We start from the raw sequence: 14,834 nt of genomic DNA on the forward strand, positions 1-14,834 counted from the left end.
AGTGAAGAAGTAATATAGGTTATCAAGTAAGTCATTTCATAATAATCACATGTTTATCAATCTGAGAGATGTGGTTTTTACCTGTTGTCAGTTGCGTGCCAGGGTAATGTGTAGGGGCCGGGGTGGAGCTGCATGGCAGACGGAGGCGGCGGCGGGGGGAGAGGAGGGGAGTCGGCGGGGGGGAGGCAGGTCGGAGGAGGAGGTGGAGGAGGTGGAGGAGGAGGTGGAGGAGCCGGGGGAGGGGGAGGGAGGGGCAGCTCCGACAGCTTCGCCAGGTGCCAGGAGTGAGGCCTGAGGAGAGGAACGTTGCGCCTGCGGAGACGAGAGGGAGAAACTCGGGTGAGGATCGACGACACCGTGGATCAAACCAATTCACACATTCCAATATGTATTAAATATCTGGACTTCAATTAATATCTGAAAGCAGCTACAGCTAAATGAAGGTTTTAACATTTCTGATTTGCAACCTCTTCTCCAGGAGCCTTTTAACCTCAGTGCAAAGCATTATTATTATTATTACTTCTGTCTATACTAGATGATTTACACAGGCAGGTTGGCTAAGATGACATCCCTGCGTATTTGCAACCGCAGTTGTAAGTGCTTTGGAACGTCGGGGCAAACATAAAACTGCGACCCACTGCGACTGAACCTCGCCAACCCAGATCCTGTGGAAACAGCTTCCTACAGGAGATGTTTGGACTTCCATTAAAAACCCATCTAACATGTACAGTAAGCTCTCCGGTCGTATCCGCAGCCAGACATTCCACTGCATCCCAAGATATTCACTGATTCCCTGATTCAGACGTCCGACACCATGTGCTGGCCAGATTCTACTCAAACCCCTGCAGACTGAGAGAGTGTGAGGCACGGAGAGGAGAGGAAAGAGCGAGACACCAGGAGAGAGCGAGAGAAAGAACAACCACATATAGATTGAATATTCTCACAGTCTGAATGGACGTCTATGTTGGGAATCGTATATTTTAGACGGGTGGGAATTCGGCTGCTCGATGAAAATAACTTTGTGCAGAGAATCTACGCAAATAACAACTTTACCAATACAGCTTCCGAAGGGAAAATGTTCAAGGTCGTTTCACGGTTGAGATACAAGGACTTGTAACTAGATCTGGACCCTTAAGGACTTGAAACTCGACTTGGAGTTATATCCACAGACTCTTGATAGATTTGAGAAGACTCAAAACTTTTGTCTTGATTGACTTGACCCTCAACTCACCCTCATAATTGCCTCTACTGACTTGAAACTTGACTCCGATTCAGGGTTTCATTCCCGACGACCCCTCAAAAAGCGACGACGTTTAAGGTTCTCAAACCGAACGCGCGGAGACGTAAAAGGAGACGGTTCCGGGTTTTGCAGACAACAACATTTGGAGGTACAGTTTTGGGAGAGGAATGTGGATTCTGGCAGCACGAGGGAAAGGAAAGGACCGTTTCTGAGTATTATTGTTTATGATAAAGCAGGAGAAGGAGAACCATTTCCAAAACAAACACTCTTGCTTCCTGGTTGTGGCTCCTTAAGAGGGATTTCGATCTGAGCCCCCTGATTGTTTGACTCCGCTGACAATGTCCTTAAATTATCCCCTGAGAAAGTGTATGTGGAGCCTGTGTGTGTGTGTGTGTGTGTGTGTGTGTGTATGAATATGTGTGGGAACTATCCAAGCTCAACCAGACAAAATACCATTATCGCACCTATAACAAACATTTGCACAACCCCCCCCCCACCTCCTCTTTTACTCCAAGTTTAGCGATCGGAGATGGATGACTGTGAAAACGAAAACAAACCATGTGACGCCGAAGTTACAGTCGATGGAATGTGAGTTACAGAAAGAATGATGACAAATGTGTCGTCTTGCAAACTGAGAATGTGATGCAGGAAACTTCTCAGCGGCTTTGAAGCGACGCAGGGGGGGGGGGTCGGCCATCGTGTGCGTGTCACAAGTTCTCAGAGGTTTTAAGTTACCAACTGATAAAATCTGTCCGTTTTCATATCATTTACAAGACAAATAACGAACACTGTGATATAGATATGTATTTAAATATATAGAGATATGCATGAACTGCCTATAAAAATGCGATACAGACAATAACTAAATCTCATCCTCTCAAATTACAAAAAAACGATCCATAATTAAATTTATTCAGAACATTTTCATATATAATAGATCCTTAGTGTATCGTGTGCAATTAGAGTCAAGCTGCTTGATATCAAAGATGTTTAATACGACACCAACAAGACGCCTGTTCCTCTGTCAGGTTTTGAAGCAGTTGTGTATCTGGACGGTGAAGTCAGAGAACAACACAATCTCAGTTATTTATCTTGAGGACTTAAGTCAGTGGGAAAGAACCTCGGGGAGCGCTGTGTTTGTCGAGGCTGCGTTCGGAGAGAGATATCCACGGAGGCTCCATGAAGTCTGTGTCCCTTTCATTCGCTGGACACAGGAAACAAACCGAAGCTGGACTGAAACCCTCCGACAGGCCACAGCGACCGACGCCGCTATCGCCTGCACACGTTTGTAAGAACTCAACTAACGGCCCCCTTCCTGTGTCTCACACTGTAACCCAGTTGGCTACCTGTCCCAGCTGAGAACAACCCACTCAGAGAAGGAGTCACATGAAACATATTTTAGTTTTTGCATAATTCGCTGGCATACGAGAAACAACAGCATGCGCTCGAAATGGAAAAAAACGAGATAACGAGTTAATCCGCCGCCGCTGTGGTGTTGCTGCAACCACGACAAGCCAGGAAATCAAATCAGGTTTGCAGGACATGGAAATCAAGTGTTTAGCGGAGGCAGAGACCAGATATGTAATGGGAGCTGGAGAATAGGGGACAAATGGTGAGAAGAAGAAGAAGAAGAAGAAGAAGAAGAAGAAGAAGAGAGAAGAAGAAGAAGAAGAAGAGGCGATGAGTGTCGACGGCTGTCAAAGGCCGAGAAATTGTGAATTCTTGGTCTTTGCGGCTCTGAATGCGCCTCTATGAAAAGGAGCCGCTGGAATGTCCCAGTTAACGGTCAGAAACTGCAACAGCTGACTGATGCCGCAAAGGTCAACGCGCATAATCGGATTCACACACACACACACACACACACACACACACACACTGTAGTGTCAATACAGTACAGGACAAGATGCCAGACGGGCGGTCGCACAAACAGATTTAGACTCTAACACAGTCTCACAGATAAGGACAGAAAGTGTTGTGGAAATACTTTGACATGAGAGGAAGGTCTCAGCCCAGAGAAGAGACGATTTAAAGACACGATGACAAGAGGTTTAAATACGAGTGTGAAAAAGTGCATCATGTGTTCAACAACCCGTCCCCGGGAAAATAAAAGAGCAGCTCGACGACAACAACAACGCTAACTTCATATTTCTCCTCAAAAGAAGTTTCATAAATTGAGTATTTGTCTGTAGTTAAAAAGCTGCACGACTTTCAACACCTACCAGATTCAACGGGGCAGAAGCATCCACACTCGCACTGATCCCAGCGCAGCTCCCAGCATCCCTGACACCCGCAGTTCAAGTGTGCGAGGATTAACAATCTACTGAGGGAAGCGTTCAGACGCGTCTCGGACAACACAAACTTCACCTAAATCCGCCTCTCGTCGGTTGAGGTCTAAGCGAGGGAGACGGGTCGTGTCCACAAGGTGCGCTTGTCCACTTGGCGGAGGGTTGAGTCCGAGTCACGGAGCCGATGTCCGTGTGAAGTGTGTGGCAGGTTCTGACCAGGAGGGGACTGATCCTCACATCCCCTCCTCTTCCTCTCCCCCTCCTCCCTCGCTGGAAGACAAAACATGGCTATTTCTCCCTCCTGCACTCTGCATTGCTCTCTCCCCCGGCCCTCTCTCTCTCTCTCTCTCTCTCTCTCTCCTCATCTCATTCTTTCCCTGCCTCGCTCGCCCCCTCCCAGGCAGGATGTGTGAGTCAGTAAGAGAGGAAGTATTGTGGAGAGCAGATAAAGTAGTGGACGGCTGCTAAAATAATACCCAGGGTTCCACACTGTTATTGTTCGACAGGGAAAAATGCAGAGGTACTTCCTCCTTGTGTGTGTGTGTGTGTGTGTGTGTGTCTGTGTGTGTGTGTGTGTGTGCGTGCGTCGGTGTGTTTGCAGAAAGAAAAGAAATCGAAAAAGAGCAAAGCAAGCAGAGAGTGCTGGACAGACACAGGGGCTTTTTCACTCTGGCAGAGAGACGAGAAAAACAAAGTGTGGTGAAAGAAGGGGAACGTCGGGGAGGATGGGAGGTCTGCAGGACAGGACCAGAGCCTGTGGAATAATCATCCACCAAAAAAACAATGAGAGGAGGAGAAACTCGTCTCCTGTCACTCGTCTTATCGCTGAGATATATTTCTTTTAACACACACACACACTTCTGCTGCAGGGGCGTTATCAAAGAACTATGGCTTTGACCATTGTGCTCTGGGCTCCTGATAAGATGCTGCTGCTCCTGACCTCGTTTTCAATGAATGAATACATCACTTACTTTATTGAATATCAGACAATACTGACAGGTTCAACTTTCAAGTTTTTAAGTTTAACGGCTGAAGGAAAAGTTGGTTCTCGTGGGGTCAAAGTGCAAAAACTCATGGGAAAGACAACAAGCAGCATAAAGACAGAACAAGACCAGGAAGGTGGGCGTGGCATTCGATTGGTGATCGACAGAATAAAAAATAAATATAAAATTATTCTTAACAACTAATATCCAGTTGTAAATTATAAATAACTGAGTTATGCTGCAACTTGTGGCTCAAAGTGCACATTTCCAACTGAATATAAATGAACAACACAGTCCGACATAACCTTTAAATATCAAAACGATAAACTATGAGCCTGAACAATAGTAAAAACTAATCCACACTAATTCAGCACCGACTCGTGCATGTGACATTATTCTTTTCAGATTTTAAAAAGTGGCCCTTCTCTTATTATCTTTGGACCAGACTTGAACCTCGTGGAGGGAACATCCAGAGGTGTGAGCGTCGGCCATTAGCTGAAGTTTAACCAGCCGCACAACGGCAGACGCCTAATAACAAGCGAGTGTCTCGGCCGGCTTCAAAGGATTTCCTGCAGACTTATATCTCCTGCAGACTGTGTGTGTGTGTGTGTGTGTGTGTGTGTGTGTGTGTGTGTGTGTGTGTGTGTGTGCGTGTGTGTGTGTGTGTGTGTGTGATGCACGAGCAGATTCCTCACATTCTCCCTTCACGGGGGAAAAAGGGTTAACTGCTCGAAAGCCTAAACAACCTCAGCTCCTCCCGCCCCTCAGTCCCTTTGTGTTTGCAGGCAATTAGGACGCATTTGTTTGCTTTATGGGTCCGTGTGTGTGTGTGTGTGTGTGTGTGTGTGTGTGTGTGTGTGTGTGTGTGTGTGTGTGTGTGTGTGTGTGTGTGTGTGTGTGTGTGTGTCTGTTTATACTGCAGACCCTCATCACCCTTGATTGTGGATTTCTACACGACACACTCACTTGAAGACACGCGTTTACTGCTTAGACGCACACATCACGTAGACATTTGGACATGTAGACTACTGCTACCACACACACACACAGACAGACACACACACACACCAGGTAATCAGTACAGTGAGACTAGGCTCATACCAGAGGTCGATGGCAGGAAGGGTGAAGTCCACTTTAGCTTCTGCAGCACAATGCACTGTTTGTTACCACTCGACCCACTAGATCGTGTGTGTGTGTGTCTGTGTGTGTGTGTGTCTGCGCACTCCTGCTATTTACTCCGTCCAACTGTCGAGAACGTTTAATCTGACTGTTTTCTAAGAAGCGTTTCCATCAGTCTCTGCCCGATCGCATCACCTTCATCCAGCGTGATGGAGGCGACATCAACGTGTGAGATCTCAGCTGCAACTCAACGCCTTTCGCCGGAGGAACCGACAGCAGGATCCTCGTTAACCTCTTTGCCTCGACTGTAAATCCATCAGTTGGTGTTACACCTTTACCAGAGTGAACCGAGCTCTTTAAAAACAAAGACATTAACCGCAGATGGAGGGTCACGGCCCCGCGCGGCAATAAAGTTAAGATGAAAACCATTGCGTCGCCTCCAACTTGGAGATGTGATTAAACTGGATTTACGTTGGTTGTGTCGGACGACGTTAACACAACACTGATGCTTGAGTTACGGGTAGAGCCTGAATATCAGGGATTTTTGGGGGATGATGCCGTCCCAATATTCGGGATTAAAACATTTCTGATGTCAATGCAACCACAGCAAGAAGCAGAGATACTGGGAAGTGTCAGCGTGAGTCGAAGCTCACTTGAATAAATCACTATCAGCTGATGCATCAGTGACAAGCAACGACTGGAATGAAGGAAACAAACGTCACTAAAAAAAGCATGTGAGCCGTCTTGAGAAATATTGATGAGCCGAGACTAGTTATTAAACTTCTCGTCTGCCAGCGGCGAAGCACAAGGCCTCGCTGTTCAAAAGGCTCTGATTTGATTTATTTCCATCGCCGCCGTTTCCTCACAGACGTTGGAAGAACCTCAGGACAATGAGCACGTCCAACAAACATTTCCTGTTCCCATTCAGAGTTTTGATTGTGGTGCATTGGGAATCGAACGTACATCTCTGCGTTCGCATGCACACACACTTCTGCTGCAGGGGCATTATCAAAGGACTACGGCTTTGATCACTGTACTCTGCACTACTGACAGGAGATCAGAAAATACAGAGAAATTCAACTTACACGTTTTCAGGTTTACTTTTATCATCGTTCATCCTCGTGCGAAGCAAACGGCTGAAGGAGAAGTTGGTTCTCGTGAGTACGGATTTTGTTTTGTGTGTCTGCAGCAGTGCCTCATCTCTTCCTGGTTGCCAGGGGGGATCAAAGTTCAAAGTGTCTTTATTGTCCCTGCAGGGACGTTGGTTTGCAGCCAGGATGCACAAAGACACGCACAAAGACACGCACAAAGACACGCACAACACAAAAAAACCCACTTGTGGACATCAACATGACGTGATGGTCAGAGCGAGGTGGAAGAGTTTCATTCGTAAAATACTTTCTGTCATTTAAAAGTTGAATGGCAGAGACAATGGGCGTCGGATAAGTTTTTCCACTCCGAGCTTCTCCTCACTCCTGACTGGTTAACAAGAGGCTTTCAGATTTCAAAATAAAATGACAGAAGGTGTAATACAAGTACAAGCGCTGCCTCAACAAGTATGGTGAAGATTTCGTTGCAGCCTGAGAACATCGTGTTCGCACTGTTGAAATAACTTCGCTGTGGCCTGAGGTCGTCCACGGTGCAGTTTTTAATCTGTTATTTCATCTTTTGTGCAGCTGTAACTCCTCCTGCCCGACAGTTTATTCAGTCGCCCTCCATCTTTTAACGCCGCTTCCTCGGCTGTTAACTGACGGAACACGAGACTCACACAGCAATGACCAGAGAAATCCAGATCAAACTACAATACTTGGCTGATTGCGGTCATTTTGAACAGGACTGTACGATTAGCTGAAGTTCGTCTACTGACAGAAAGTGACTTTGATTATAAATAAAAGGCAGTAAGTTGATTTGCAGCCACATCAAGGAGCCGTGAGAGATTTATTTCACAGCAAAGGTGAAAGTCAAAAGTCACGAAACAGGAGGGGCGAGCAAGGTTACAGGGTTTAAAGGGAAAAGCCTCTCTCTCTCTCTCTCTCTCTTTTACCACCACTGATGTAGTGTGATGACACCTAATGTCCCGGCTCTTCTTCCGTTCCATGACATGCGCACACATTTCAAACATGTGTGTGTGCGTCCAAGCTGGCCTCTAGGAATTTGTGTACGTCCGAGACAACCACTGTGTGTGTGTGGGGGAGTCGCTGTTTAATGGGCCAGTTAATAAAATCCAGGCCAGAGGAGACAGATAAACTGTGGAAGACCACACGCGTAGTGGACAGACACACACCCACACTACACACACACACACACACACACACACACACACACACACACACACACACACACACACACACACACACACAGTACCAGGGCCACAAATAACAATCATTCTGACGACTACTTTGCTGATATAAGAAAATGAAAAAGTTGTGAATCATCACTATTGAGGGGCTGCAACCAGCTCACTAGCAAATAAGTAATAAATAAGTAAATCAAAAGAAGGGGAACAGCTCAGTAAAGAAAGTTTGTCACTGAGCTCAGATGCTAGTTTGTTCTCCCAGCAACTAAAGCAACTAAACTCAAGGGACGGAATTCCCTCTTTCATTGTGCCGTCGATAGCGAGGAAACTTTTTTGTAATTATTGGAAAGAATTCAGAATCGTCGAGGATTACGAACTTCACTTCTTTCCCCACCCTAATGAGGTGGCAATCCCATAAACTCCCATGTCTGCCCCTCAGGCGGCCGCTGCCCCCCCGCCTGTGATCGTTGTGTTGATTTAGTGCTGCAGCACATGAGCTGAAACACAGACACACACAAATATCCACAGTGTCGATAAGTCATCCTGAAAACTGCGTCACAAAGAAAATTCTTAACATCCAGGGCTCTAATCAGACCCAGAGTGTTGTACGGGTGTGTGTGTGTGTGTGTGTGTGTGTGTGTGTGTGTGTGTGTCTGTGTGTGTGTGCGTGTGTGAGGAAGAGGTCTTGAGGAATGCCAAGAATGTCTATTGTTCAGTTTGGGAAGCAGTGATGGGGGGGCAGACTATTGTGTTTCACGGTTCTTGGCACCACAGACTTCAGTCTTGCCCGGTCACCAGGGACCCTGTGGTACCAAAATCTAAACAACGGGATGTGGGAGTGCGTGTTCAAGTGTGTGTGTGTCTGTGTGTGTGTGTCTGTGTGTGTGTCTGTGCACACATTTTGCTCCTGCGTCTGTCTGCGATAAAATACCAGATGAATATGTAACGTGTGCTCGGACCCTCGCACACCTTCTTCTTACTTGTGACAGTCTGAGATCCACTAACTGGACAAAAAGAGCGAGTCAGCACGTTGGACGCTGACGAGCTCGAGACCGTCTGAAGATAAAAGATGAAAAACTAATATTACAAATGAGCAAAAACAAACTGAGGAACTGAGCGTCGCTGCAGAATCGAACCGAACGCTCAGAAACCACAGATCCCAACAGAGCAGGGGAAAGTTCAAGTTGAAATGTTGGAGAAGAAGAAAAGTTTGAAACAACTTTAATCCAAGTTTCATTTCAAATCCATCAAACATCCGTCGTCAGCTGAGTTGGAGAAGTTCAAACTGCTCAACTTGTGGCACGCGGCTCTATTCGCCTCCTGCAAAGTAGGACTAATGATTATTACTCAGTTTAATCTGCTGAGACTTTCTCCAGTTAACTGATTCAAGGATTTATCTGTTTACAAAAGGACACAAATTGGTAATAAAATGCTTCAGTTTCCCCACAAATGAAGTAAATGTTGTCAAAAGTCTTGTTTTGCAAAGCAAAGCGTTCCCTGTTCGACTCGAGCTGATGTTTGACCTGATTTCTGAGAAACACGATTCACTTTGGACTTTCGCACAGTTGAAGCTGAGCCACAAGTCGATTCCTCAAATTGTACAAAAACTACTGAAATAATAATATTGTATAATCAGCTTTGGGTTTTGCTTTTCAGCAAAACCCACAGATATTCGGTTTAATATCACTTGAGCCAAAAAAAGAACCAAATCCTCATATTTGAGGAGGTAAAAACATTACAATTTTAAGACATGATTCAAATAATTATCCAATTATCAAAATCTTCCAAACAATGTGAACATGAGTCACTGAATCTGAATCTGAGAACCGGCTCGTGTTCAAGCGTGAGTCAGGGAACGTGTCACAACATTTCAAAAATGTTATTTCACCTAAATACCAAAAAAAATAAATAATACAATAACCACAAACCCCAACTCTTCTTTTTTCTCTTTCCCCCACTTTCTCTGTTTCCATTCTTTCATCTGGTCGCCCTCCCGCCCGTTCGGCCTTCGGCAAAAATAAATGTTTGGTTAATGTGAAACGGAGATGAAAGAGCGAGACGTGATGAGAGAGCCTTTGTCATAAAGTCCTGTTTATGCTGTCAAAACATCAGCCTCTCTAGTAATTATCATTTTAATTCCCCCAGGTTCGCTCCCTGCTGCCACTGGGCCGGTGTCGCGCTGCCACGTACGTCCACTCCTCAGTTTGTGTTGCTCTGTAATCTGACGTCTCTTTCCCCAGCATTTGTTTTGATTTGCTCCTGATCTTGGGGGGGGGGAGAGATTTCCATCCGAAGAGAGGTTTGTAGGGAAGTGACAAGAAAAAAGATTGATATCAGAATAAAAACAACAAGCAGCTGCACTTTCTCCGTGGGTAGAGAGACCGTGAGCCAAGGTCTCGGTTGGCAAAACCGCAACCGACAGCGCAGAGGTAGAAAAATACAAAGTGCATTCTGGGGAATAAATCATGGAGATGTGGAGGAGCTGGTAATTAGAGATTAAAGGTCTCACATCCGTCTACAAAGTTTCGTGGAAATGCATTCCCTGCTTTTTGTGGAATCCTCCTGATCCCACAAACAAATACTCAGGGCTGAAAATAACTAAGAGGACAATACTATAATTGGAAAAGACACGTTTACGTGAAACAAACTGAGCTCATTCGGCCAAATGTGGCGAGAAAAGCCCCTTGAATCAATTAGGAGAGAGAACAGAGTCACAGGAGCATTTCAGGGGTTTTCTGGGTAATGAAGTTTTCCACGGTGCACATACACAACATAATGTAAACATGCACACACATTCAATGCACACACACGCGCGCACAGCTGCGTCTGAAGAAGCGGTTTCCCGTCGCCGTCAGTCAACGTGTTTGGTCTTTGTTTCGTTGAAGCTGCTTCTTTTAACACAAACACACAGATTCTGCCAACGCATTAAGTCCCAACTGGACGGGAAGTTTGGGAAGAGCAGGAAATGATGCAAAAGCCGAAGAATGTCCTCCGGCCTCGTCCACGGCTGCCCACTGAGACACACACACACACACACACACACACACACACACACACACACACACAGACACACACAGACACGCAGAGTACAGTTGGATCTAACAAAAGGTCTGTGAAAACAGGAAGTAGTATAGAGGGAACATTTCCAGGTCGAGCCAAAAAAACATCCTTCTTTCCCCCTTCCAGAAATATATTGGAAAAAATCATCAGTCAGCGATAAACACCCCCCCCCGCCCGAAAGATGTAGAGAGACGAAAACACTCCTGGGGTTGACCTTCCAGTGAGAAAGTGAACGGTCACTTCGAAGGGAGCAAGGAGATGAATATCTGAAAGTCTCTCTATCCACAAGGGGGAGCCGTTTGGTTATTGTCAGACTAATTATCTAATTATGGTTTGATTTGTTTGTTTCCCAGCAGGATTACACAGGAACTGCAGAAGTGATTTCCTTGAAACTGGAAGTTCTCTGCCTCTCGACACTGTTTACTTTATGACGGTGGGACACACAACACGAGTCACCGTCAGCTGCCTCGTTAAAACGCCTGTGAAACACCGTCCCTGAAGGAAAAACACCAGAGCACACCGCTGTCTTCTCCCTCCACTAAAGTGCTGGGCAGGCCAGTGAATTCCTGTGGTTTGCCAAATTTAGCCTGCAGGCGTCTTCTCTCCGCGGAGCAGGACAGCGCTGCGAGTCCGAATTTAACTTATTTTATCTAAAGAATGAACAATGGTTGTGTGAAGGATGTAAAGTGGAAAACCTCAAAACAATAACTGTGAGATGAACAGAGCGAAAAGCGAACGTAAGTCAAAATGTGCGGTGAAAGAATTACAGCGAGGAGTTTCAACGTCCTTTTGAAAGTCAAGACAATATGAGAATAGAGTGTTTTTCATTTCCGCCGTCACACAACCGCTTATTATAGTTATGAAAACCAAACTCAAATACATTCACCCTTTTATAAATCCATTACGAGCTTTTTTTTATCAAAACCAGAGAAACTCCAACTCGAGCAAATCCTCGTCTCTCCTCAGCAACTCTGTGTTTCCTTCCTCCACCTCTACATCATACTATTAAACCCAGTATGAACACTTTTCCAGTACAAAGCCCATTTATCCACCAATGCTCCCACAGTAAAAAAAAAAAAAAACGCCGCACAGGGAAACCCCAGTGAGTAATTTCCTGACGTTTCCAAGACAAGTGTACGTACTGGCTTCCAGAAAGAAACTCTCCACCTCCCGTTCGGGTCAAGTGAGTTTTAACTGAGCTAAGAATAACGCGGGGTAATTTCTCACACTTTCTCAAAACGTACGCGAACACGTATAAAAAACACAGGAGGTGGAGCCGCCCGACGTTTGGCAGGAATGTTTGGAAACCTGCTTTGGAAAGACGCCATCGTGGACGAGTCGCGGTGAGGGAGAGAGGAATACATGAATAGACTGGAGGTTTTATTTCATACGTTTATATGAATGCATATAAAAAAGTTATGGCTCAACATAATTGACTTGAGGTGAAACTGAAAGTGGACGGAGCCAAAGAACTGCAGCTTTTCTCTTTGCACGACTTTAAAGTGAAGCTCAGACAGAAAGTGAAAGAGGGGGTGGGGCAGAGGGTGAGAACATCACTTCAGATGCTTGAGCTGCTTTATTACTCTTTTATTAATGTTTAACAGTCTACACATCCACTAGAGGGAGCTGTTTGGTCATTGACAGACTAATTAGCATGAAGGTTGTGTCCCATTGGTTTAACTGTTCGTTGGTGGGTTGGTTTGATTTGCATGTTAGAACTTTACAACTCACTCAGTCACTGTTACTAGTCTACAGACCCACAAGGGGGAGTTATTGACTAGTTATCATATTATGGTTGGTTGGTCGGAGGGTTGGTTAGTTGGGTGTTAGTTGGTTCCTTCCCAGCTGAGGAAGCTTTGACCTGTAGCTCTACAGATCTGTGGGAATGAGGGTCAAATCGATATCGGAAATCTTTACTCCCTATTAGCTACAGAAAATCCATCTCGGTCTGGTTCTAGCTATAAACGTATCAAAATTCAAGTGTTAGCAGATTTTCCATAACAATAATAATAAAAAAAAGTATCTTTTATCAAGAAAATCATTGTGGAAGAGTTTGGAGATTTAAGAATAATTTAATCCGAGGAAAGAGACTGAAGAAAAACGTGTTCTAAGAGTGAATTCCTAGACAGCAACAACTGTTACATTTAGATCTATGGTTAATGATGAATGCACACAGACACACAAACACACAGACACACACAAACACACACACAGACACACACACACACAGCACGTTGGGAAAGTCCCTGAATTGTCAGACACTCACAGTACATTCCAGACACGCTGGATTAAACTGGGTGTGATTCTCATTACCAGTAACATTTCTTCAATCCGTGTTTGTCCATCTGTCTGTTTGAGTCTGTGCATTCACACTGTACACACTGTACGTACTGTATGTGTGTGTGTGTGTGTGTGTGTGTGTGTGTGTGTGTGTGTGTGTCTGTGCGTGCTGGACGGCCGATCTGGTTTCACGCGCTGCAGCCAAACAGCTGTCTGAAGCTGTCCGAGAACGACAAAGTCAAAGTTGTACCAAGAGTAGAATCCTGCAAACTGGATTCACGACTCAGCCAAAGTTGAGAATGTATTAAAATACAGTAAAATAATATTAAAAACACACTATTATCTTCGTGGATATTTGTTGCATTTCCACTGACGTCCACTAAGTCGCAAAAACACAACATAGGAGAAGAGTTGTTGTGTTTTAAGACTTCTGTAAAATCAACATGTGGATAAACTGAAACCACAGAAAACAGATGAAGCTCCCGGGCACTGACCTTCTCAGTGTGTCCTCACAAAGTGTTTTATTGTTTACTGCTGGAACTAAGGTTGTGCTGTCATAACACAATTCAGTGTCACCACAAAAACACACAACAACAAAATGAAACCCCATGTAGTTGACAGAAGAGTCGATGCATAGAAGTGTAATTCTTTAATTTGAATCTCTAAACCGAGAGGGAGGAAACCATCAGCTGCTTTTCTCCGGGATACTTCAGCTGACGCGGCTCGCTGTTAAATCTGGCCTCAGATCTGCAGCAGCAGCATTTAAGTCCGTGTTAAGACGCCAACATGGACGCTAAGTCCGCGGCGTGGAAATGTTCCCCTCATTAGTTCTGCTTCCAGAGGCCTAAATACCAGCACTGAGCTGGGAGGGAACCGGGTGGGAGAGAGGAACAATTAACGGTTTCTCCTCCTGTGCCAACCAGCGTCATGCTGCAGTAAATAAACTTTAAAAAACCGCAGCAATCAACATATTTATGTAAAACCACGGATCAAATGACTAATGGAGGCGTTCAGTGCATGGCAGTGTTGTGGTTACAGCTTGTGTTGCTGCCCCAAGTGGCCAGAGTAAGAAACTACAGCTTTGAATAAAACAATTTCCAATATTTCAAAAACCCACACAAACCTTTACTTGTGTCAAGACATTGAATATTTGTTTTGAGGTTCTGTGGAATTTTGTTTCATATTTAGTTTTATGCAGCCTATGTTTATAGTACAGTTAGTGTTTTCATGACCTATAATCAGACCCAGGTTGCAAAATACTGTAAATATAATAAAAGATTTATGCACAAGCAACTAAACACTAAATCCCTCACTTCTTAGATCTGAATGCTTTTCTGAATCCTTACAAACACACACGGCTCCGTGGTCATCAGAGTTTATCTGGGTTCCTTCTGACACCCTGAGGGTCAAAGGTCACATCCTGTGAAACCTTTTTCTATCTGCGAACTTTGCTTTCATGTGTGCTTGCATGTCTGGCTCGTAGATTCCTAACAGGACGGCCGGGGTGGGGAGAGAAACAGTCACCTCTTTCTCGTCTCCCCCCGTTCTCAGAGAGTCGACGTAAAGACGGC

The 14,834-nt window shown here is 45.1% G+C and overlaps 1 protein-coding gene across 3 annotated transcripts in view; it reads right to left on the bottom strand.

The window, feature by feature from the left end:
* shroom4 (shroom family member 4) overlaps nucleotides 1-14,834 on the bottom strand; it is a 46,007-nt gene that overhangs the window by 12,686 nt on the left and 18,487 nt on the right. For 2 of the 3 annotated variants that reach the window (XM_047338880.1, XM_035148986.2), the window contains exon 3: nucleotides 82-312. In XM_047338880.1, the coding sequence (XP_047194836.1) occupies nucleotides 82-312 (231 nt within the window). Of the gene's footprint in view, nucleotides 1-81; nucleotides 313-3,459; nucleotides 3,959-14,834 lie in introns of those variants that run through there. The other variant, XM_047338881.1, reaches the window with a different exon arrangement.

This window comes from Hippoglossus stenolepis, chromosome 23 (genome assembly GCF_022539355.2).
Source record: "Hippoglossus stenolepis isolate QCI-W04-F060 chromosome 23, HSTE1.2, whole genome shotgun sequence".
Classification (NCBI taxonomy): Eukaryota; Metazoa; Chordata; class Actinopteri; order Pleuronectiformes; family Pleuronectidae; genus Hippoglossus; species Hippoglossus stenolepis.